The sequence below is a fragment of the Mus pahari genome, chromosome 2, assembly GCF_900095145.1.
Source record: "Mus pahari chromosome 2, PAHARI_EIJ_v1.1, whole genome shotgun sequence".
In the NCBI taxonomy this organism is placed as follows: Eukaryota; Metazoa; Chordata; class Mammalia; order Rodentia; family Muridae; genus Mus; species Mus pahari.
This window is the reverse complement of record NC_034591.1, coordinates 135,972,573-135,994,765: the sequence shown is the minus strand read 5'-3', so window position 1 is coordinate 135,994,765 and position 22,193 is coordinate 135,972,573. Positions and strand designations below refer to the sequence as shown.

Here is a 22,193-nt window from a genome sequence, read left to right as displayed (position 1 = left end):
TTCCAGAAGAGGGAGTCAGATCTTTTTATGGATGGTTGCGAGCCACCGTGTGGTTGCTGGGATTTGAACTCAGGACCATTCGGAAGAGCAGTCAGTGCTCTTAACCAATGAGCCATCTCTCCAACCCCTAAATTTTTTAAAAAAGATTTGAATTACTTGTATTTGTGTTTGAGTATTTTCCAGAATGGATGTCTGTATACCACATGTGTACAGTGAGTCCAGAAGAAGACGTTACAGATGACTGTGAGCCATCATGTGGTGTTGAGAATGGAACCTGGGTCCTCTGGAAGAACAGCCAGGATTCTTAACCATTGAGTCATCTTTCCACCCCCTCCCTTATGGTCTTTTGAGTTTTTGTCTAAATCTATGGTTAAGACATATCAAATTCTTCAAATAAGTACAGAAGAGCCAAATGAATCAATTAAATTATATATTTAAAAGTTTCAAAACATCAGAAGATGACAGGCAGCTATTCACAGGTACAGACTGCCTATTTCTGAGGTCTCCAACAGACGAACACTGTACAAAGAACACAAATTATTACTCAAAACAGTCACCTTTCAGTATCCTCATGACTCCTTACTATTGATAACACAGTTAATGGAAAGTAGTTAACTGGAAGGAAAATCAAAATTGTAAAATATATTCTGGGATTCTATCACTTACATTGTAAATTTCTGAAGGGTTGGCGTACACTCAATTTTAAACCACAAGTATCTCAAGTCTTTTACAAAGACTAAAAGTTAAGAAATATTGTGCTTTTTTTTCATTATAACAATAACCAAATAAAATTCTTACGTGATAATCTTCATGTTTGGCAAAATGAAAATGTGTGAAATTAACTATTACTTAATTAATCTTGTAACCATTACTGAAATCTTAGCTCACACTCACATTGAGATGGAAATTCAAGATACAAGCACAGCAACACATTCAAACAACATAACTGGCCAGGATATGTTACTTAACATTAAGTGAAGAGACCAAAAAAGTAGGTAGTATAAACCAGAGAAAGTATTTTCAGAAACTGGATGTTGTACCTATAGCCGTACCACCTGCACGTGTATGTCTCCTCTGACCTTGGAAGCTAAGCAGGGACAAGCCTGGTTAGCACTTGGGATAAGGGGTTTTGTAAGAAAACCTTTTCTTTTCCTAAGATGCCTTTTGAGGTAACCCTCATACCCACACAGTCTGTAACTGGACAGTACATCTCTCTTCTAGTTACTAGAAGACATTTCTTTAAGAGACTGGGGCAAAGGGGAACAGAGACTACAAACTTCCTAGGTTTGCTCAATGCCCCCTTTAACAGGACAGGTGATGAGTTTAAGTTAAATTGCAGATTCTTAAACCAAAATAAAGAACAAAGGATAGTGAAGATAAACACTATTTTAGAAAACCTTTTTGTCCTTTAAAATATATTATTCTCCTTCTAGCAGGAGTTTACAGAGTCCACTTAAGACCTTTGTAAGAACACAGAACCCAATGGGGGCAGGGAGGGGGCACAGCACCATAGTTTCAGACATACAAAACATTCAGCACTGACTAGAATAAGACCAAGCTGCCCAACAGACAGGGACAAGTCCCAACATGGAGGAAATATATTATCTATTTGAATAGAAGAAAAGTGGAAGATCTGTTTAGGTGAGAATGACGAAGGAAGTGCTAACTCCTTGTACTACAAGGAAGGAATGGGATTTCTTTATCAAAAAGCAGAAAGAAAATGCAAGCTCCCAAATGCTCAAACTATCATACGCTGCTGGTAACAGTAAATATATATATATCTATATATATCTGTATTCATATATGTATATCAAAAAAGGAAAAATAATCTATAGAACAGTCAGTAGTCAGAGACATTTAGAAAAAAGTAAAAACAAGTCTTTCTTTTTAAAAACGGATTTACTAGAACAGCTTCACACCCAGAGGACCTACAGCCCCACATCCTCTGATGAAGCCATGGTGTTATTCATCAACATCTGCTGGGGCCATGTTGGAAACTACAGGCATTGGGGTTAGGGCTGCAAGGCAAAAGCTGTTATCTGCCAGTCTTGCTCATGGCCATGCGTGAAGCATGGTGGAGTCTGGAATACTTGTGAATGAGGGTTTCCCAGATAAGCATGCATCACCGAGGCTCAGTAAAACATTCTCATTAGTCATCCCTACTCCCTCCAGAAACCTGGATCCGTGAACCTACCTTCCTTCTCTAAAACACAGACCCACACGGACTTCTCAAACTAATGGCCTACTTGTCTTGAAGTAAGAAAAACCAAACCAAACAAAACAAAAAAACCCCTTCTTCCCAGAATCCAGTCTAGTCAGATGTTCTAACCTGCTGACATCCTCCTGAGGAAAGTGAGGGGATCTTTTGGAGGATTTTCTTATTGGTCTAAATAAGCACAAGCAGCTGAGGTCATAGACTGCACTGCCACTCTAAGACTTCTAGAAGGGATAACTCTGACCTGCTTCTCTTAACTGGATCAGTAGGGCATAAATGTCAGTAATTACAAAGTTGTGCTCTGACTCCTGTTCACTTATCCTAAGGATATTCAAACAGTCAGGGCCTTCCCATGGCACCACCTGTAGGTTGTAACCATCTACAACAAGTTGGTTGAAAGCCACTTCTTATATGCCCCACTAAGCACATCAATGTGTTAATGCCAAACAGCCTCCTGAGAGTTCCATTAGAACCTGACCTTAATTCAGCAAACCACACTCAAAGGAGTCAAGAGTTGAAATACTTGGCTGCTGCACCAAAGAAGACATCCTCTGCACAGATGATAAGAGAATGGAGCCCACACAATCCATGCAGAGAGGAAGCCAGCAATAAGAGGACTTTTTCTGAAGTCCATTCATCTTTGGAAACAACATTCTGAGTGGTCGGAACCACTCTGCTTGATGAGCAAGGTCTCAATGTGGTCCACTTCCCCCCATGTTGCAAGCTAACCAGACATCTGCTAACTGGTCTCTTTAAGATCCTCCATTGGTAGTTTGTAGCTCATTAGGAAGGGAGGAGGTGGTGCTTGGCCTGGGCTATCTGGCCCCTGCTTCTTTGCACAGTTTATACAGATGTAATCTTCATTTTCAGCCATTTCTGCAGATACACCAACACAAACTTGATGAAACCACTCATCACAGCCACCATCACACTGTACCCAGTCTACCTGTAGGAGATAAAGATTGGGAAATGTTTAGCATCATTAACAGTAAGGCCAGAATAAAAGCAAACCAGAGAACTTTCTTGGAATTAAGAAGAGCAAACAACTGGGATATCCAGAGATAGATATGACTTCTTATGGGGTTATTTTTCAAAGAAAGAAGTTGAGAAGTTAATACCCCCAAATTATATTTTACCATAGTGTGTCCACAAAATTAGGCCTCTTAGGTACTCCATTCCCTCATGAATACCTGGGGTTCCTTGTGAGGCAGAAACATGATTGGGGAATTCTTAACAAAAAAGAAACTTCTAATAGAGCAGCCAAGTAGTTTTAGCTAATATTAACAATTTCTAGGCTCTAAAATAATGCAATTAACAATCAAGAAAGGAAGAGGACAACAATGTGAGGCAATCCTGTGGATTAGCTTTATTTCAAAGAGATAAGCCAAAGTACTAAGAACATTAAATACCTTTTTAGAAAAGCAGTCACATAGGCCACTTTTAAAACTACTATTTTTTATTCTTCTCTTCTTCCGTTACAAATACAACTCCCTATAAAAAGTTAGCAAATATCAGAGGTCAAATCTTACAAGTTAACCAATTACAACAGTCAAAGACACAGGTCAATAGATTAACTCTGGGGCTTAAAATTAGTCTGAGGAAGTGACAGGTGTCAGCGGCAGATGCCAGGCAAACACTGATCACTACAGTGACTAGGAGAGGCACAAAAGAGCTTTAGTTTGGTGACTTAAAACCTTGGCGCTAACAGTAAAGTAGGAAAGTAGTGCAACTCCAGGCTTTCCTGTTCAGAAGGTGACCTTATATTTAAGGTCATATCAGACAAGATCTATCATTAAGATAACAAGGGCTACGGGCATCCCCCTTCACAATACAAAGGCTGGTTACTGTGGTGGCAATACAGGAAGCCACTTAAAATCATAAGCTGTATTAGACCCTGGAGCAAAGAATTATGAAGGGACCAAAGAAATCCCTTAACACAGCCAGAAGGACAAAGGGGGCCTTGGCTACGTAAATACGTTTTATTTAGGGAAAGTGAGTGGTTTTAAAATGCTTCCATAGCTTGTACAACAAGTCATGTCAGTAAGTTTTGGGTTTATAATAGAGGATGGAAAAATTATAAAATATTCCAATTTGGGTTTTATTATCATTTCTATTCTAAGCATTCTTAAATATTTGTATTGTTCTTAAATATCTGTCCGTTTCTCCCCCCGACCCCCCTAACTTAAATTCTTGAGGTGTTCCCTCCTAAGCATATAATAGTCTTACTATGTATGTAACCTAGGTCAGCCTCATCTTCATCTTTCAATACAGCACTCTGCCAGGCTCAGACATGAGATCCTCCTGTCTCAGCCTCCAGAGTGTTGGGATCAATGTGGCAAAATTGAAATAAGCAAGGAAAGTACATATTCCAAGAACTAAGCGTGGACTGATGAGCCGGGTGTGGTGGCACACGCCTTTAATCCCAGCACNGGATTTCTGAGTTCGAGGCCAGCCTGGTCTACAGAGTGAGTTCCAGGACAACCAAGGCTACACAGAGAAACCCTGTCTCAAAAAACAAAAAAACAAAACAAACAACAACAACAACAAAAAAAGGCATGCTAGATGATTCCTATGTATTTCAGACCACTGCTGTCTGTGATATTGCTTCCTGTAAATTCAGAGCAACTTAATTATTCCCAACTAAACTAAATTCCATGCTTTGCCTCAGTAGAAAGCAAAAGTAGTTATGAAACTGATAACAGCCAGGCAGTAGTAGTGCTCACCTTTAGTCTCAGTACTCAGGAGGCAGATCTCTGAGTTTGAGGCCAGCCTGGTCTACAGAGTGAGTTCCAGGACAGCCAGGACTACACAGGAAAACCCTGACTCAAACAAAATAGAGAACATCCCCCAACCCGCTCAAAGAAATAAAGAAAAGATCCTGCTATAACCAGAGAAAAACTAGGATGTAATAGGCTGTAGAATAAAGTAAACGTAAAGGAGCTGTAGGAAGTAAACACTTACAAATGCTAACTATTGCAAGTGAGCTGGAGGTGAGTGTTTTGGGTATTTGGAGTCTGCAAGGGAATTACAAAATGACCAGCTTTTCATGGGATTTGAAATCCTATGCTGTTTTATAATGACAGCCTAGCCAAAAGATTCCTTCATTCCTACCTCTAACCCTAATAAGTTAATCAAGTCTTCATTTATGCTAGTCAGTAGTAAAAAAACGTTATTAGGAGAGATGACTCAGCAGTTTAAGAGCACTGACTGCTCTTCTGAAGGTCCTTAGTTCAAATCCCAGCAACCACATAGTGGCTCACAACCATCTAAAATGAGATCTGATGCCCTCTTCCGGTGTATCTGAAGACAGCTACAGTGTACTTAAATATAATAAATAAATCTTAAAAAAAAAAAAAAGTTACCAAGTCAGATGTATCTGCTATCTACCAAAAAGAAAATTCTATGGTTTTTAAATCTATTTTTTTAAATGTATATACTGGTTTCAAGTTTCTAAAAACTAAATCTATTATTTTCTTTCAAATAAGAAAGGCAGAGGCAGGCGGATGATTTCTGAGTTCGAGGCCAGCCTGGTCTACAGACTGAGTTCCAGGACAGCCAGGGCTACACAGAGCAACCCTGTCTTGAAAAACCAAAAAAAAGAAAAGAGAGAAAAAAAAAAAGAAAGACTATTTTTTTCTCTTGTGATCGTGACTAGAAGTACCTTCCTAACCCAGCTCTTCCACTGTTTCTAAATAAATAAATAAATAAATTTATTTTTACATTTTTCTTGAGGTGGGTATTCATTTGTGCAGATTCTACTTCAGCCTTCTGGTTATATGACAACTTACCCTGATAATTCAAGTAAGGAAATTGTATCCTTCATGCACCAATTTGTTTATTGACAATCAACCTGAATTCTACTTCTGTATGAAAAGCCCCATAGGAGCACAAATCAAACTATTCAGAATGTTACCTGGATCTACAGACAGTGTTGAGAGGGAGGCAGTGACCTATATGGTAACCTGAAAGTTCAAAAGCATAGAATCTGGCTAACTGAATACTACATTCCAACAGTCACCTCTCACCCCACCCCTCCCCACCATTGATTAGGGAAAAGGACTTTATTGTTTAGGAAATTACACAAATAAGAACAAATTTCCCCCAAATGCAAGCATGATGGCAAGTGTCTCAACAACTATGAGGTGATAGATTAACTGGTAAAAAACTACTAAAATAGAACAAATGGGTTACTATGTTCAGGTGTAAGAGAAATGTCTGTTCAAAAGAGAAATAGGGCCACAGATAACTTCTGTCGGTAAGACCACTGCTGCCAAGTCTAACAACTTGAGTTGACTCTTAGGATAGACTTCACATGGTGGAAGGAGAGAACTAACTATTACTGACTAGCACATGTACACCCTCTTCCACAAACACACACATTAATATATTGAAGTTGGGTGTCTATAATCTCAGTGCTAAGAATGCTTGCCTAGCATCTTAAAGGATCTAGGTTATATCTCCAGCACAATCAAGACAGAGAAGAAAAGGAATGGAAACGGGAGGGAAACAGAGGAGCAGAAATAATGACAGCTTGGCCTTCTTTTGCTTTATCATTTCATACATAGACTTAAGTTCCTGGCAACTTGTATTTTGTTGTATGCCTTACAGTGTAATACTGTTGGAAGAAGTGAAGAAAACTAATATTTAGCTTATTAGTTTTACTCAATTTATGTACTCTAAGCATTACGACTAACTATTCCAATTTTTTTAGGGCCTAACCAGGATACAGGAGCAGACTTCAGGGAGAAAAAGCTTCTAGATTAAAACATTTCCAAACATACTTCTATCTTGTTTTAAAAGTTAATTTCAAGCCAGGAAGTGATGGCACATGTCTTTAATCCCAGCACTTGGGAAGCAGAGGCAGGTGGATTTCTGAGTTCAAGGCCAGCTTGGTCTACAAAGTGAGTTCCAGGACAGCCAGAGCTATACAGAGAAACCCTCTCAAAAAACCACCCCCCCCCCAAAAAGTTATTTTCAGCTCAAATTTCATAGCCAATGGAAGAAATAGACTTTCAGAAACCTTCACCTTCCTCTGATGCTATCTTTCTTTACTATTTGTTAGCTATTTTGAAACTGAAACTAGGTACATTCAAGTAAACAATTTTAAAAATTGTTTCCTTAATCTATTTTTAGAAAGAAATCATATCCATTATTGACAGGAAAAATGACAAAGGGCCATTCAGCATGATTTTTAAAGAACAGGATATTTTCCTAAAAAAGTGTTTCTTTTTTTCAAAATTTCATGTATGTGAGTACACTATAGCTGTCTTCAGACACACCAGAAGAGGGCATCGGATTTCGTAACAGATGGTTGTGAGCCACCATGTGGTTGCTGGGAATTGAACTCAGGAGCTCTGGAAGAGCAGTCAGTGCTCTTAACCACTGAGCCAATTCTCCAGGCTGAAAAAAGGTGTTTTTCTTATTCTGAAGTTGTACATCAGACATTTGTTAGATACTTATTTACAAATTAAGAAAGTTGACAAAAACTTTAAAAAAAATAAAAAAGACAGTTTCTCTGTATAGCCCGGCTGTCTTGAAACTACTCTGCAGACCAGGCTAGTCTCTAACTCACAGATTCACTTGCCTCTGCTTCACACATGCTGGAAAGGTGTATGCCACCACAGCCCAAGGAAAAATTTTAATTTAGTAAACTAGTGTCAGGAAAAAAAAAAACCCTGCAAAATAGCAATGGAGATGAAATATTTATAATCTGAAATAATCTGCATAAAATTAAACAAAGAAATATAATATTAATTTTATTTTATGTAAGTTAACATCAGGGAAAAACAGTATTCACCTTTAAACATTTTCCCAAAAGATGTAGCTAAATCTATTTTCTATCAAATATACCCATATAAATATCAATTATGGTAGGAGCAAATCTCACCTCTTTACACTTACATAGCTTTTCCTGTTACCAAGTGCTCTCACAGACTGTGCCCTCTTTTTTTCATGAGTTAATTTATATTTGATTGTACACTGAGTGGGATGGTGGTGCCTGTAGTGTTTGCATGCTGAAGGAAGAGGACGGGAACACATTGCTAGTATTGAAATTACTGAAAATCAGCTAAAGAGTAAAGAAGATAGAAGAAGGATCTAAGAGCTGCTGTCTTCACAGCCAAAGAAGAAAAGTTAACTTGCCATCAGCCTGTTTAGTTAATGAATGAAGAATGACCCATGAGTCAGGGACTTAGTAGAGAACCTGAATCTGGAACAGTCGGACACCAGGGCCTGGCTTTTGGTTCTGTAGCTCTGCTACTAGTTGGCTATGTAACTCTGCTCACATCATCATCTATGAACGTGAGAAGCTAGAACAAGAGACTTCTTGGTCCCTTTCAGGCTCTAAAAGTGTGTTAAGTTTATAATTCAGAAAGTAAGTGGGGTACTACTTTCAAGAAATGGTGGTGCAGTTCTATTTATTCTGTATTTTCAAACTGAGGAGCTAGTAAGAGTCTAAATATCAAATGGTGTGAGAATAAATTCAAAATTACAAATTGTGTGTAGCAGCAGGAGGTTCATGGGCATCAGGTGTCTTCCTCAAATGGCCTGCACCCTAGTTTTCGAGACAGGGTCTCTCACTGAACCTGGAGCTCATCAAGTGGTCGGACTGTGGCCAGCAAGTTAGGGCTGCTAATGTCTTACATCTTTCCTCCCTCTCCTTCACCTCAACGCTGTTACAGCTCAGTGCTGTTATGCCCAGCTGTTACATAGGTTCTAATACTCAGGATCTTACATGCTAGCTTCAACAACTGAGCCGTCTCCCTAGCCCTTTAAAATTATCTGTGTTGGTTTTAAAATTTAGTTAGCTCAAGTTGGTCTCTAACTTGAAATCCTCATTTTCTCTGCCTCCCAGGTGCTGAATTGTTTTGTATCACAATGGTTCCTTTCTAGTATTCTTGACAAGAATAAAAGATGTCTTCAATCACTAAAGAATTGAGGTTTTATTTTCTCCAATAAAGTCTGTTCATTTCTCTCAGAAAGTAATAAAAGCATCACCTAAAAAATAGCCAAAACTGAATTACTGTTCTTAAAATTTAGGGTTAAAAAGTTACTACATGAGCTGGCGGTGGTGGCACATGCCTTTAATTCCAACACTCAGGAGTCAGAGGCAGGTGGAGTTCTCAATTTGAGGCCAGCCTGACCTACAGAGTGAGTTCTAAGACAGTCAGGGCTACACAGAGAAACCCTATCTCAAAAAACTAAGAAAACTAAACAAAAGTCCAACCAACCAAGCAACCAACCAACCAACTAAACAAGTTACACATATTTGAAGTCACATTAACAGTCTGTATGTAGGGGTCAGAGGACAACTTGAGGAAACTAGCTTTCTACTTATATCATGTGGTCCTGGGACTGGACTTAGGTTGTCAAACTTGGTGGTAAGTACCTTTAACAACTGAGTGATCTACTAGCTTAGGCTGAAAAATAACAATAACATTATGAGTTTGAATTATCTGCTCAAAACATCATTTTCTATTTAAGAGAGTATTTTATTAAGAATACATTAAAAGAGTATCATTTATTTAGAGCGTGGATAAGCTAAGGATGAACTATTCAGGTCAGAAGAGTATTTTGAAGACTGACCTGCACACTATGCATGAGAAGTACAGCACTTGCTAGGGTGTCAAGTAAGTTTTCTATGCTTCTGTACGTTTCTAGTAAATGACTTAAAACTTCTTCCATAACACATACTTAAGGAGCTTAATAAAATGGTTTATAAAAACTGTATAAAAAATATGTCTGAAGTCCAAATTCTGTTATCACAACTATACTATTACCACATCACACACACATCTCCACGACCACTAGCTCTGGCCCTTCATAGCAGGCAATGAACCCTTGCACCTCACCTTGTCCTTACACGGCCTTTGGCAGTTTTGGGCTGCACACACAGCATTTTCATCGTCAGACTCCTCTGCCCCCGACCAGTCATACTTTGAGGGGATATCCAGCACCTTCCTCTCTCGTTTCTTCTCCATGCTCTCTTTCACAAGCTCCACTTTGGCAGCAGCAGCCTTTTCTTTCTTTTTCTTTCGTTCTTCTTCTTTTGCTAACTTCTTGGCCAATTTATTCAGCTCTTTTGATTTGTCCACATTTAATTTTAATTTCTTCTTTTTAGGTTTATCTATTTTCTTTAGCTCCTTGGTCTTCTGTTTTCCTTCTCCAAAAAACTGTTCTACCTTTTCTAGCTTCCGTTTCCGTTTCTTCTCTGAAGAATCCTTTCCTTTCATTTTTAATGGTTTCTCTTCTATGCTATCATCCTTCAAAATATGAAATTAATCAAGTCTTAATGCAAAACTTAAAAATAGTGTCACTCTCTTATGTGAGGTATTTAGAACAAGAAAATTAGCAGACACAAAAAGCAGAATAGGAGGTGCAGGAGGGAAAACAATTATTTTTTTAATGGTGGAGATTTCCTGTTTGGGATGATTATAGAGTTGAAGGAAGCTAGGCATTGGTGGTACACATCTGTAATCCCAGCACTTGGGAGGCAGCTACAATGGGGTGGCTTCAAGTTCAAGGTTTGCCAGGTCTATATAGTGAGAGTGAATGAGTTCTAGGAATGTATTGTGGTGGTATTTGCATACAATATGATGTACGTAATAAAACTGAACTGTTTACTCAAAAAAGGTAAGATGATAGCTCTTGTGTTGTAGCTACTGTACCAACATTTTTAATTTTGAGTTTTAACTTATTTTAATGATTTATGTATTTTTATTTTATGTGCATTTGTGTTTTGCCTGCATGTCTATCTGTGTGAGACTGTCTAATCCCCTGGAAATGCAGTTACAGACAGTTGTAAACTGTCATGTGGGTGCTGAGAAATGAATATGGGTCCTCTGTAAGAGCAGCCAGTGTTCATAACTGGTGAGCTGTCTTTCCAGCCCCCAAAATTCTTTATATGATAAAATGTATTATTCTAAATACCATAAAACCAGATGGTGGGGTGCTTGCCTGTAACCCTAGCACTGGGGAGGTAGAGACAGGAGGATCAGAAGGTCAAGGTCACCCTTTGCTACTTTGAGGCTGAACTTGGCTTCCAAAGTCCCTGTCTCAAAGAAAAATAAATAATAAACTGGTTAACCCAAGTGTAGTTTTGTTCACCTTTAATCTCCCAAGACTCTGGAAGCAGGAGGTGTTTCTCTTTGAGGTCAAAGAGTAGAAAATAATACCAACCCTAAATTCAGAAATGGATTGCTACAAACCTAGCATGATCAAAGAGGATCACGGACATAAAAACACTAATATGAAATGCACACTGCTGATGCAAATGTGGTATATGACTGTAAAGTATCCTAACTCATCCAGTTCTACTTTACCACTTCCTTGCCCTTTTTTTATCCGTGGGCATGTTTGGAAGTGCGACTGGTATGTGTATACATGTGTTGATGTCAGGTGTCTTCCTCAACTCTCTACTCTATAAATTGAGATACAGTTTCTTAATGGACATGGAGCTCACCATTTTGGGTAGCCAGTTTGCTCCAGAGATTCCCTGCCGCTGCCTTCCACGCACTGGGATTACAGGCTGCCAATAGCATCTACTTTTTTAAAAAAATGTATGTGCCAAACTCTGGTCCTCATATTTGCACAGTAGGCAATTCCCCAGCCCAGCCTTCTAAAAATTTCAACATTTATCCAGTTATCTAAGGCGACTATTATAAAACTGATTCTTTTTTTAAAAAAGAGGCATGATGTGTATATATGTGTGTGTGTGTTTCTGTGTGGGTATATGCCTGTAAGTGGAGGGGCTTTTGAAATAGAGGAGGACGTCAGATCCCCTGAAACTGAAGTTACAGGTGGTTGTGAGCCGCCCAATGTGAGTGCTGGGAACTGACCTAGAGCATATGAATAATCTTAACATCTCTCAGCCCCTAATCTGCTTTATTGTTCTGTTTATGTATTTCTGAGAAAAGAGCTTGTGTAGTGGAGGCTAGCCTCAAAGTAGCCAAGGATGGTTTTGAATGCCTGATCTTCTTGCCTCCACTTCCCATTTTAGGATTATAAGCCTGAACAATGCATGATACTTGGCTAAACTGTTTTTAATCCTTCCTTCTCTCTAGCAGAAATAAAGGAATTATTACATAAAATTTCAATGAAAAAATAAGGAAACAAATATTTTTGTTAAATGAGAGAACATGACTGCCAAACTACTACCCACTCAGCCATCCCATTGCCAGTATCATAGCACTACTAAGGAACATGGACAGGTTAAAATCACTAATAGAGTCAGTATGAAGTCCATACCTCCATGATATGTAAGAATCTGTCCTCTGAGGGTGGATGTGTGGCCTGCAAAATCCGCCAAATGTGTTGTGTCTCATCCAGAGACACTTCTAGGAGGTCTCCAACCATCATGAGTTCTTCCAACTGGGCTTTTGCTCCAGGAGACAATTCCAATACTGGAGGCTCCAAACTTCTGGGAACCAAAGGGCTCTTCCGAGGCTGCTTTCTTGGAGTGCTAGAACCTTTCCCCCAAGACATCAAGAAACAAAGCAAAGAACTGAAAATGGTATACACATATTATGATAGTAAACGTTTAGGAAAAAAATGACCTCTCCTCGTTATAGGAAATTTAGATAACTGAATTCATTATTTTAGTACAAAAAAAGGTTTTCAAAATTGTACTAAACGGATAATATAATGATCCATAAAATTTCTAAAAGTTTATCATAGAGAAAATAATCTCCATTTTCTAGGGATGTGAAATAAAGTATTACTTATTTTCTCTGGGTAGAAGAAAAGTAAACATCAGTGAGAAAGAATTCACCAAAAGAAAGAAGTTCCTAACAGTTAAAAATACCAAACACTCATACGCATTTAAAAAAAAAAAAAAAAATCACAAGACAAAAACAAAAAACTCAGTATTAAAGTCTAAGCAGGTAGAGTGGCATACTTGAAATCCTAGCACTTAGGAAGCTGATACAAGAGGATTGCTGTAAGTTTGAAGCCAACAGAGGCCACACCAAGAGAATTAGGTCTGCTCAAGCTACAGAATGGGACTGTCTCCACACCTGCACGTGTGTGCAAAAACCCCAAACAAACCAATAAACTCCACAAAATAAAAGAATATCCTGTATGGATATTAAGCATCAGTGAGTTCCTTGACAGCTGGTACTGATCAAGAAGGTAAATGAAGGTCTAACAGAGATTGCATACAAATTATGACATGCAATCATGTGACCCCAAAATATTCCTAGTTGGGACTCTATACTTCTATTATCTTTTCAGGTCATCATCTAATGATAGAAAATGAAAACAAATTTGGGCTTTTCCCAACCACAATAGTTTTTTCAAGTTCTCTCACTAGGTGGCAACCAGGTTATGCATCCAAGAGGGGTTGACAGTCTGGGTTAATGTCTTTTCTATCTGTTTCAGTTTGCTTTCTAAATATATATTATTTTGTTTTTCTCAGGACTTAGGACCAAACCTAGGCCTTTCACTTGCTGGGCAAACACTACCACAGAACTCAATCTCCAAACATTATATTTTGTTTTGTTTGCATTTTATTTATTTATGTTAAGTGTGTGTTATGTGCATGTGAATATAGGCACATGTGTGCCACAGCATGTGGAGATCAAACGACAATGTTTCGAGTCTTTGTTGAGGGACCTGTTGTTTCTCTTGTTGTGCTACTTACTGCAGACAGGCTAGTCTGTCAATTCCCAGCCAAATCTGCCTCCCTTTCCTACCTCTTGTACCAGTACCAGAACTACAAACACATGACACTGCATCTAACATTTTTATAAGGGTTCTGGAAATCAAACTTACATGGCTGGTGTTGAACCATCACCCAGGCCCATTTCTGTTTTTATGAAGACAGGATCTCAGGTAGCCTAGGCTGGCTTCCAACCTGCTATCTGATAGTCAGGAACTCCCAGGCTCTCCCGCCTACATCTCCAAGTGCTTAGATGACAAGCATGTACTACCTTGCCCAGATTGTACCTTTTCAAGAGGTAATTACTACCTTGAGAACAACTCTTAGAAGCAGAAGAATAAGCATGCTCTGCACAGAATGAAGGTGCCGTCCACATGTGAGTCACCACTTCCTCAGACTTGATGGGAATCTCTTCATCACAAAAGAGATTGGGTTCCAGACTACTAGAGGACTTCACGCTGGCTGTATCCTAAAGAACAAAGAAGTTATCAGAATTGTAACCAGTTAATTTACAAAAAGCTAAAAATGAAAGCTTCCCTGACCTAAGATACTAAAAACATGACATTAAAACTAACTATAATATTACATAATATATAATCGCCATGACAGGAGCACCTCACCACAAATATATTAAAGTTTCACTTTTGTTTTTTTTTTTTTTAAGTTTTAAAAAACTGCCATTACCACATACTCTAGACAAATATATGACCATTTCTCTTCCACCCTCAGTCCTTAAATATCAATGGCAGCAGGTTTTTTTGTTTTGTTTTGTTTTTTTGAGACAGGGTTTCTCTGTATAGCCCTGGCTGTCCTGGAACTCACTTTGTAGACCAGGCGGGCCTTGAACTCAGAAATCTGCCTGCCTCTGCCTCCCAAGTGCTGGGATTAAAGGCATGCACCACCACACCCGGCCAATGGCAGCAGTTTTAAAAGCAGAACTTACCAAATACAAATCCTTAGCCTATCCCTATAATTACCTTTATGTCATAGCCATATGTCTCCCGAATATCTTCATCAGAATCTGTTTCCTCATCATCATAGTCCATTGTTTGGTGGGGGGAAGATGATACACTGCTCACTGCCCGGTTAAAAGCAGACTGCTGGAAACTAGGTAGGTGTCCCTAAACAATAAGATAAACAGACAGACTAAACAAACATAGCCAATTAATGTATGCTTAACATGAACAAAATGTAAGTATTTTACTTAAAATGCAGCTAACAGACTTCAACAGAGCAGAAAATAAATATGCTACAGTCTACCTAAATATTTTCAGGTAGTATTTCACTAAAATTGCTTGAATTTTTACTGAGAAGAAGAAAAGCAAAGCTGTGTATGCAGAAGGAAGAAGATGCTATGGACCATAGTACTGCTGGCAAATGATAGTTGCTTTCCTACCCAAGTCAACAGGTTAAATATATTTAATTTACGATTTACATACTGACAGATGGTACCACATGAAACATAAGAAGGTAAACTAGAAGCTGACCTGTAAATCTGGATTGGCAGCTGCTTTTTGGAGTTCTGCACTGATGATCTTTTCGGTTTTTTCCCTAGCTGCTTGTTCCACCATACGCTGGCTTAACACAGAGAGTTTGGCCAGGGCAGAGGACAGTTCGTCTGTGGCTAAAGCTTGACGTGCTTTATCTTGCCAACTCATGGCACGTTCTGTCAAACACTGCAGTGCTTCTCCTTCAGGCAACCGTACAGGCAACTTCTGAAGGGATACCAGGAGTGACAGAATAGTCTCTAGCCTTGGCCTCCGAGATCTCATGCAAAGAGGGCAAAGGAATTTTACGTCTTTAGCTTGCCAGCTGGATCCCTTTTTCTGGGAACTTGATTTAGGAAGGGGAACACAGCTGTTATGGAACCAGTCTTTGCAGAGCTCACACTGTAGCATAAACCCACTGGCTGTCTTGCGGCAAATACAAAATTTCACTTCTTCTATGCGGTCCACAATTGTCATCTTGGCTAGGTTGGCTGCTCTGAGGGAATGCATGGCTTCAATCTCCTTTTGCTCTCGTTCTTTAAAAACTGCCACCTGTACACAGAAAGCATTTAATTAAAAGAAACTGAGGAGTGTTTCTCCAAGTTCCAGCATCACGGTAACCAAGTACTGCCCTTTTAAAGTACAGTGGCAATTTCCTGAAACTTGGGTTATCACACAAACATTTCTCACCTATGAAATGGACATTTTACCATAGTACTTTACATAAGGTACAGTATAAAGAGAGATCAAGTACCCTAGGTATAAAGCCCGGTTATTGGACTTACAGACCACTGACCTGTGGAACAGATTTTCCGGATTTCAGTATTTCTGAAAAGTACAGGCACACTACCAACCACACTTTATTGTTTTAAGGATTAAATACAATTATACACCAAAGTGCCTAATCTAGTACCCAGCACAACATAAACAGTAACTAATGGTCTCCCATTCCTCAAGGGCAAGTTCTATTCAGATAAACATTCTTACCATCCTCTGGACGACCTCCCCATTTCATTCAGAAGCAGAAGAAAGCCCGATGATCAACTACAATAGTATCTTGTAGAATTCAGTTTAACCCAATAAATAAGAACAACTAGAATTTAAAGATCATATGCACCACCAGCATATTTGCTTTCTAAGTCACTAATAGATTGGAAACAATTTTGAAATAATTTCCAGTTCTATTTGCTGACAAGACTGACTAAGCAAGCTCTCTAAACAGGCCTCCACAGAAACAAAAATATTGAAATTATCCCATGCATTCTATCAGATCACCACGGATTAAGGCTGATCTTCAATAACAACATAAATAACAGAAAGCCAACATTCACATGGAAGCTGAACAACACTCTCCTCAATGATACCTTGGTCAAGGAAGAAATTAAAGACTTTTTAGAGTTTAATGAAAATGAAGCCACAACATACCCAAACTTATGGGGCACAATGAAAGCAGTCCTCAGAGGAAAACTCACACAGCTCTGACTGCCTCCAAAAAGAAACTAGAGAGAGCATACACTAGCAGCTTGACAGCACACCTAAAAACTCTAGAACAAAAGGAAGCAAATTCACCCAAGAGGAGTAGATGACAGGAAATAATCAAATTCAGGGCCAAAATCAACCAAGTAGAAACAAAAAGAACTATTCAAAGAATCAACCAAAGCAGGAGCTGGTTCTTTGAGAAAAATCAACAAGATAGATAAACCCTTAGCCAGGCTAACTAGCAGGCACATGGACAATATCCTAATAAACAAAATCAGAAATGAAAAGAGAGACATAACAGAACACAAGGAAATCCAAAACATCATCAGATCCTACTACAAAAGGCTATACTCAACAAAACTGGAAAACCTGGATGAAATGGACAATTTTCTAGACAGATACCAGGTACCAAATTTAAATTAGGATCAGATTAATGATCTAAACAGTCCCATATCCCCTAAAGAAATAGAAACAGGCCGGGCGTGGTGGTGCGTGCCTTTAATCCCAGCATTCGGAAGGCAGAGGCAGGTGGATTTCTGCATTCGAGGACAGCCTGGTCTACAAAGTGAGTTCCAGGACAGCCAGGGCTATACAGAGAAACCCTGTCTCGAAAAACCAAAAAAAAAAAAAGAAAAAAAGAAACAGTCATTAATAGTCTCCCAACAAAAAAAAAAGCCGAGGACCAGATGGGTTTAGTGCAGAGTTCTATCAGACCTTCAAAAAACACCTAATTCCAATTCTCCTCAAACTATTCCACAAAATAGAAACAGAAGGTACTCTACCCAATTCATTCTATGAAGCCACAATACCTAAACCACATAAAGACCCAACAAAGGAAGAGAACTTCAGACCAATTTCCCTCATGAATATCGATGCAAAAATACTCAATAAAATTCGTGCTAACCGAATCTAAGAACACATCAAAACGACCACCCATCATGATCAAGTAGGCTTCATTCCAGGGATGCAGGGATGGTTCAATATACGGAAATCCATCAACGTAATCCACTATATAAGCAAACTCAAAGACAAAAACCACATGATCATCTTGTTGAGATGCTGAGAAAGCATTTCACAAAATCTAACACCCATTCACGATAAAAGTCTTGGAAAGATCAGGAATTCAAGGCCCATACCTAAACATAATAAAAGCAATCTACAGCAAACCAGTAGCCAACATCAAACTAAATGGAGAGAAACTTGACACAATCCCACTAAAATCAGGGACTAGACAAGGCTGCCCACTTTCTCCCTACCTATTCAATATAGTACTTATAGAGGAGAAAGTGGAGAAAAGCCTTGAAGATATGGGCACAGGGGGAAAATTCCTGAACAGAACAGCAATGGCTTGTGCTGTAAGATTGAGAATTGACAAATGGGACCTCATAAAATTGCAAAGTTTCTGGAAGGCAAAAGACACTGTCAAAAGGAGAAAAAGGCCACCAAAAGATTGGGAAAGGATCTTTACCAATCCTAAATCAGATAGTACTAATAACCAAGAAGCAGGAAGCAGGAGTGGGTGGGTTGGGGAGCAGGGCGGGGGGGGTGGGGTGTGTGTGGAATAGGGGATAGCATTTGAAATGTAAATGAAGACAATATCTTAAAAAAAAAGAAAGAAAGAAAGAAAGAACCATAAAATGCTATTAATTCTAACTCAGCAATTCTATTCCCACAAGTCAAGACTAGAAAAAATGGTTTTAAAAAAGCAAATGGGCAAAGAACATTGTGCCTTTCATTCAGTTTTCCTAGAAATTAAAGCTGTTCTTTGGGGGGGGGGGTCTAATTTTAAAAGTACATTTAAGTGGCTGGAGAGATGGTTCAGTGGTTAAGACCACTGACTGTTCTTCCAGAGGTCCTGAGTTTAATTCTGAACAACCACATGGTGGCTCACAACCATCTATAATGGGATCTGATGCCCTCTTCTGGTGTGTCTTAAGACAGCTACACCATACTCATACACATACACATAAAATAAATAAATCTTTTTTTAAAAGTACATTTAAGAGTAGCTTTTATCAATATAGTAATAATGTAAGATATTACTTCAAGATCACCAAAAAAACCAAAACAAACAAACAAAAACAAAAAACCCAACAACTTTGGATATGCTTACCACAAAAAAATATATATTTGAGATTCAAAAAGGAGGTCAGCCGGCTGTGGTGGCGCATGCCTTTAATCCCAGCACTCAGGAGGCAGAGGCAGGCAGATTTCTGAGTTCAAGGCCAGCCTGGTCTACAAATAGTTCCGGGACAGCCAGGGCGATACAGAGAAACCGTCTCGAAAAAAACAAAAACAAAACAAAACAAAACAACAAAAAAAGGAGGAGGTCTACAAAGAAATTCACTTTTTTACCTATAACAGAAAAAGCTTAGTAACAAGTAAAATATTTAAAACTGAACGAAGGGGTATAGTTCAGCAGTACAACACTATAGTGGTCAGTCTAGAGACCCACATTTAATCCAAAGCACAAAAAAAAAAGAAAACTATGGACTACTTTGATGGAGTATTTTGCATTATAAGAACAGTAAGGAATAAATGTGGAGCTTGGGAATATAACTCAGTGCGATAGCACCCAAACATATGTGATGTCATAGGTTCTGAGCAGCCCAAAAAATGAAAATAAAGAGAGAGAGAGGGAGAGAGAAGGAAAGGAAAGGAAAGGAAAGGAAAGGAAAGGAAAGGAAAGGAAAGGAAAGGANAAGGAAAGGAAAGGAAAGGAAAGGAAAGGAAAGGAAAGGAAAGGAAAGGAAAGGAAAGGAAAGGAAAGGAAAGGAAAGGAAAGGAAAGGAAAGGAAAGGGTGGGGGAAAATCTTTGGGAAAAGAACAGCAAACTTCTTACACTATGACATGTGTGCAGGTTCATCTGCGCACATATACACACAAGATAGGTAAACAAATAGTCAAGAACCTGCTAACAACTTCATAAAATTTTGCATTCAGAGAGCAAAAAATTCAAGGTCTGTCCCTTGGATCCTTACCACCATGGCTGTATCTCTTGACTCCTCCAGTCCTTCTTCTAAGTCACTCAAAGGCTCAAGGTCAAGGTCCTTCTCCTTTTCTTTTTCTATTATTTCTTTTACTTTTTTCCTCCTGTTTTTACCACTCCCATATACACCAATGTCAGTTCGTGGACTCAGCACCTGCAAAATTTTAAAAATATTTAAAAATAAACTCTAGTTCAAAAATTAAAACCCTTGAGAGTAAAATGGAATACTCTCAATGCCCAAGGTACCTAGTCATTTAACTTTAATGTTTAAGAGCAAGATCTTACTCTGTAGCCCTGTCTGTCCTTAATTTATGGTGATCCTTCTCCCTCAGCCACATCAGAGGTATGTTATCTAATTGAATTTTCACAACTGTACACAGCAGTTACTAATTCCCAGATTTTATTGATACGAAAAATGAACTCAGACAAGGGACAACTTATCAAAGGACAAAAGCTGAAATTCTAAAGTGTATCTAAACTCATTGACTACTGTTAAAGATGTTCAACTGTTCAAAATAAAAAGAATTAAATTTGTCTCTGAGGGACAAAATTCTTCAGCAGAGTCTATTGACAGAGGTTTAGATATATGCTGATTGTTTTTTATGGATACAGCATAGATTAATGAAAAAAGAGTTTGCCTAACACTCCAAGTTTGAATTTCACATCTGATACCAGCTAACAGAAATTAATTATAATGAAGACTAAGTTAACTGAAAAGACTCTTTCACTAATACCTCTACCGTGAGTGGTTTATCAACTGCTGTGAGAGTGCTAAATTAAAGCACGCACATGAATTATTCCTCACCTGTAACAATGTATGGCTAGAATTCTTTTTAAGGAAGGTCCGCCCAGTCCGTTCTCTCCAGGCCCGTGCTGCTGCTACCTGTGATTCCACTTGAGGCAAGGCATCAAGACGCACAGGGATAGGGCGTCCTTTAGCAGATAAGCTCTCAAGCTGTTCCAAATAAGCATAGTTGTTGCCGTTCTGGAAAAAGAAAAAGTAGATCCATACAATTTTAATTCTTTCATGAAGTCTGGCAAAATATTTGGAGGAACTTAGTTAATGCTTTCTTTTCTTTTTAAATTCAAAAAAGGGAATGAAACCTATCCTTTGTAGATAGTAGTAGTTCCACTAAGGGACATCTTCAGTATTCATGTTAATTTCTGTCTTAAACAAAGTAACTGGGTCTTTTTAATAAATTTAAACTTCAAATTTTTTAAAGAAAAAGTTAGTAAAAATTAATTTAATGTAGTTTATTTTTCAGACAGTGTAGGCCAGGCTGGCCTCATACGCACAGATATCCACTTTCCTCTGCCTCCCAAGGAATTAACTTTTTTGTTTTGATTTTTAAAGATTTATTTATCTATTTATTTATTATGTATGCAATGTTCTTCCTGCATGTATGCCTGCACACCAGAAGAAGGCATCAGATTCCATTTCAGATAGCTATGACCTAAAAACATGTGGTTGCTGGGAACTCAGGACCTCTAAAAGAGCAGTCAGTGCTGTTAACCACTGAGGCATCTCTCCAGTGTCTTGTTATGTTTTTTTTTTTAAAGACATGGTTTATTTGCATAGCCTTGATGGTCCTGGAATTAGCTCTTTAGACCACGCTGGCCTTGAACTCACAGAGATTCACCTGCTTTTTCCTCCGAAGTGCTGGGACTAAGGATGTGTGCCACTACCACTCAGCAAGAAATTAAATTTTTTTAAAGATATATTTATTTATTATATGTAAGTACAGTGTAGCAGTCTTCAGACACTCCAGAAGAGGGCATCAGATTTCGTTACAGATGGTTGTGAGCCACCATGTGGTTGCTGGGATTTGAACTCCAAACCTTTGGAAGAGCAGTTAACTCTTGTGCTCTTAACTGCTGAGCCATCTCTCCAGCCCAAGAAATTCATTTTTAATGAACAAATTACCAAAATTTTTCTTTTAATAACAAATAAGAGAACCAGTAAGATAAAAATACTTCAAGGGACAAGCTAAAGAACAGAAATATATAAATGAAATTAGAAATGAAGAATGAATTTGCTACTAAAGCAAGTAAATATTTTTTAAAGATTTTATGAGATTGACTTGCCAGTATGTATGTGTAGCCTGCACAGCACCTACAGAGGTCAGAGGTGTTGAATTCCCAGGAACTGGAGTTACAGATGTTGTGAGTTGCCATGTGAGTGCTGGGAATTGAACCCAAGTCCTTCACAAAAGCAGTTAGTCCTATTAACCTCTGAGCCATTGCTTCAGCGTCTATGAAGAATATCACAGAGGCTGGGCGTGGTGGCGCACGCCTTTAATCCCAGCACTCAGGAGGCAGAGGCAGGCAGATTTCTGAGTTCGAGGCCAGCCTGGTCTACAAAGTGAG

At 38.7% G+C, this 22,193-nt stretch overlaps 1 protein-coding gene across 1 annotated transcript in view; it reads right to left on the bottom strand.

Moving 5' to 3' along the window:
• Positions 1-417: 417 nt before the first annotated feature.
• Positions 418-22,193, bottom strand: part of Kdm5a (lysine demethylase 5A) — a 73,581-nt gene continuing 51,805 nt past the window's right edge. The window contains exons 21-28 of the mRNA XM_021191007.2: positions 20,632-20,811; positions 19,819-19,980; positions 15,359-15,910; positions 14,849-14,992; positions 14,181-14,340; positions 12,461-12,681; positions 10,066-10,476; positions 418-3,161 (exon numbers count right to left, since the gene is read on the bottom strand). Coding sequence (XP_021046666.1) covers positions 2,955-3,161; positions 10,066-10,476; positions 12,461-12,681; positions 14,181-14,340; positions 14,849-14,992; positions 15,359-15,910; positions 19,819-19,980; positions 20,632-20,811 — 2,037 coding nt within the window. The 3' untranslated portion in view covers positions 418-2,954. The remainder of the gene's footprint in view (positions 3,162-10,065; positions 10,477-12,460; positions 12,682-14,180; positions 14,341-14,848; positions 14,993-15,358; positions 15,911-19,818; positions 19,981-20,631; positions 20,812-22,193) is intronic.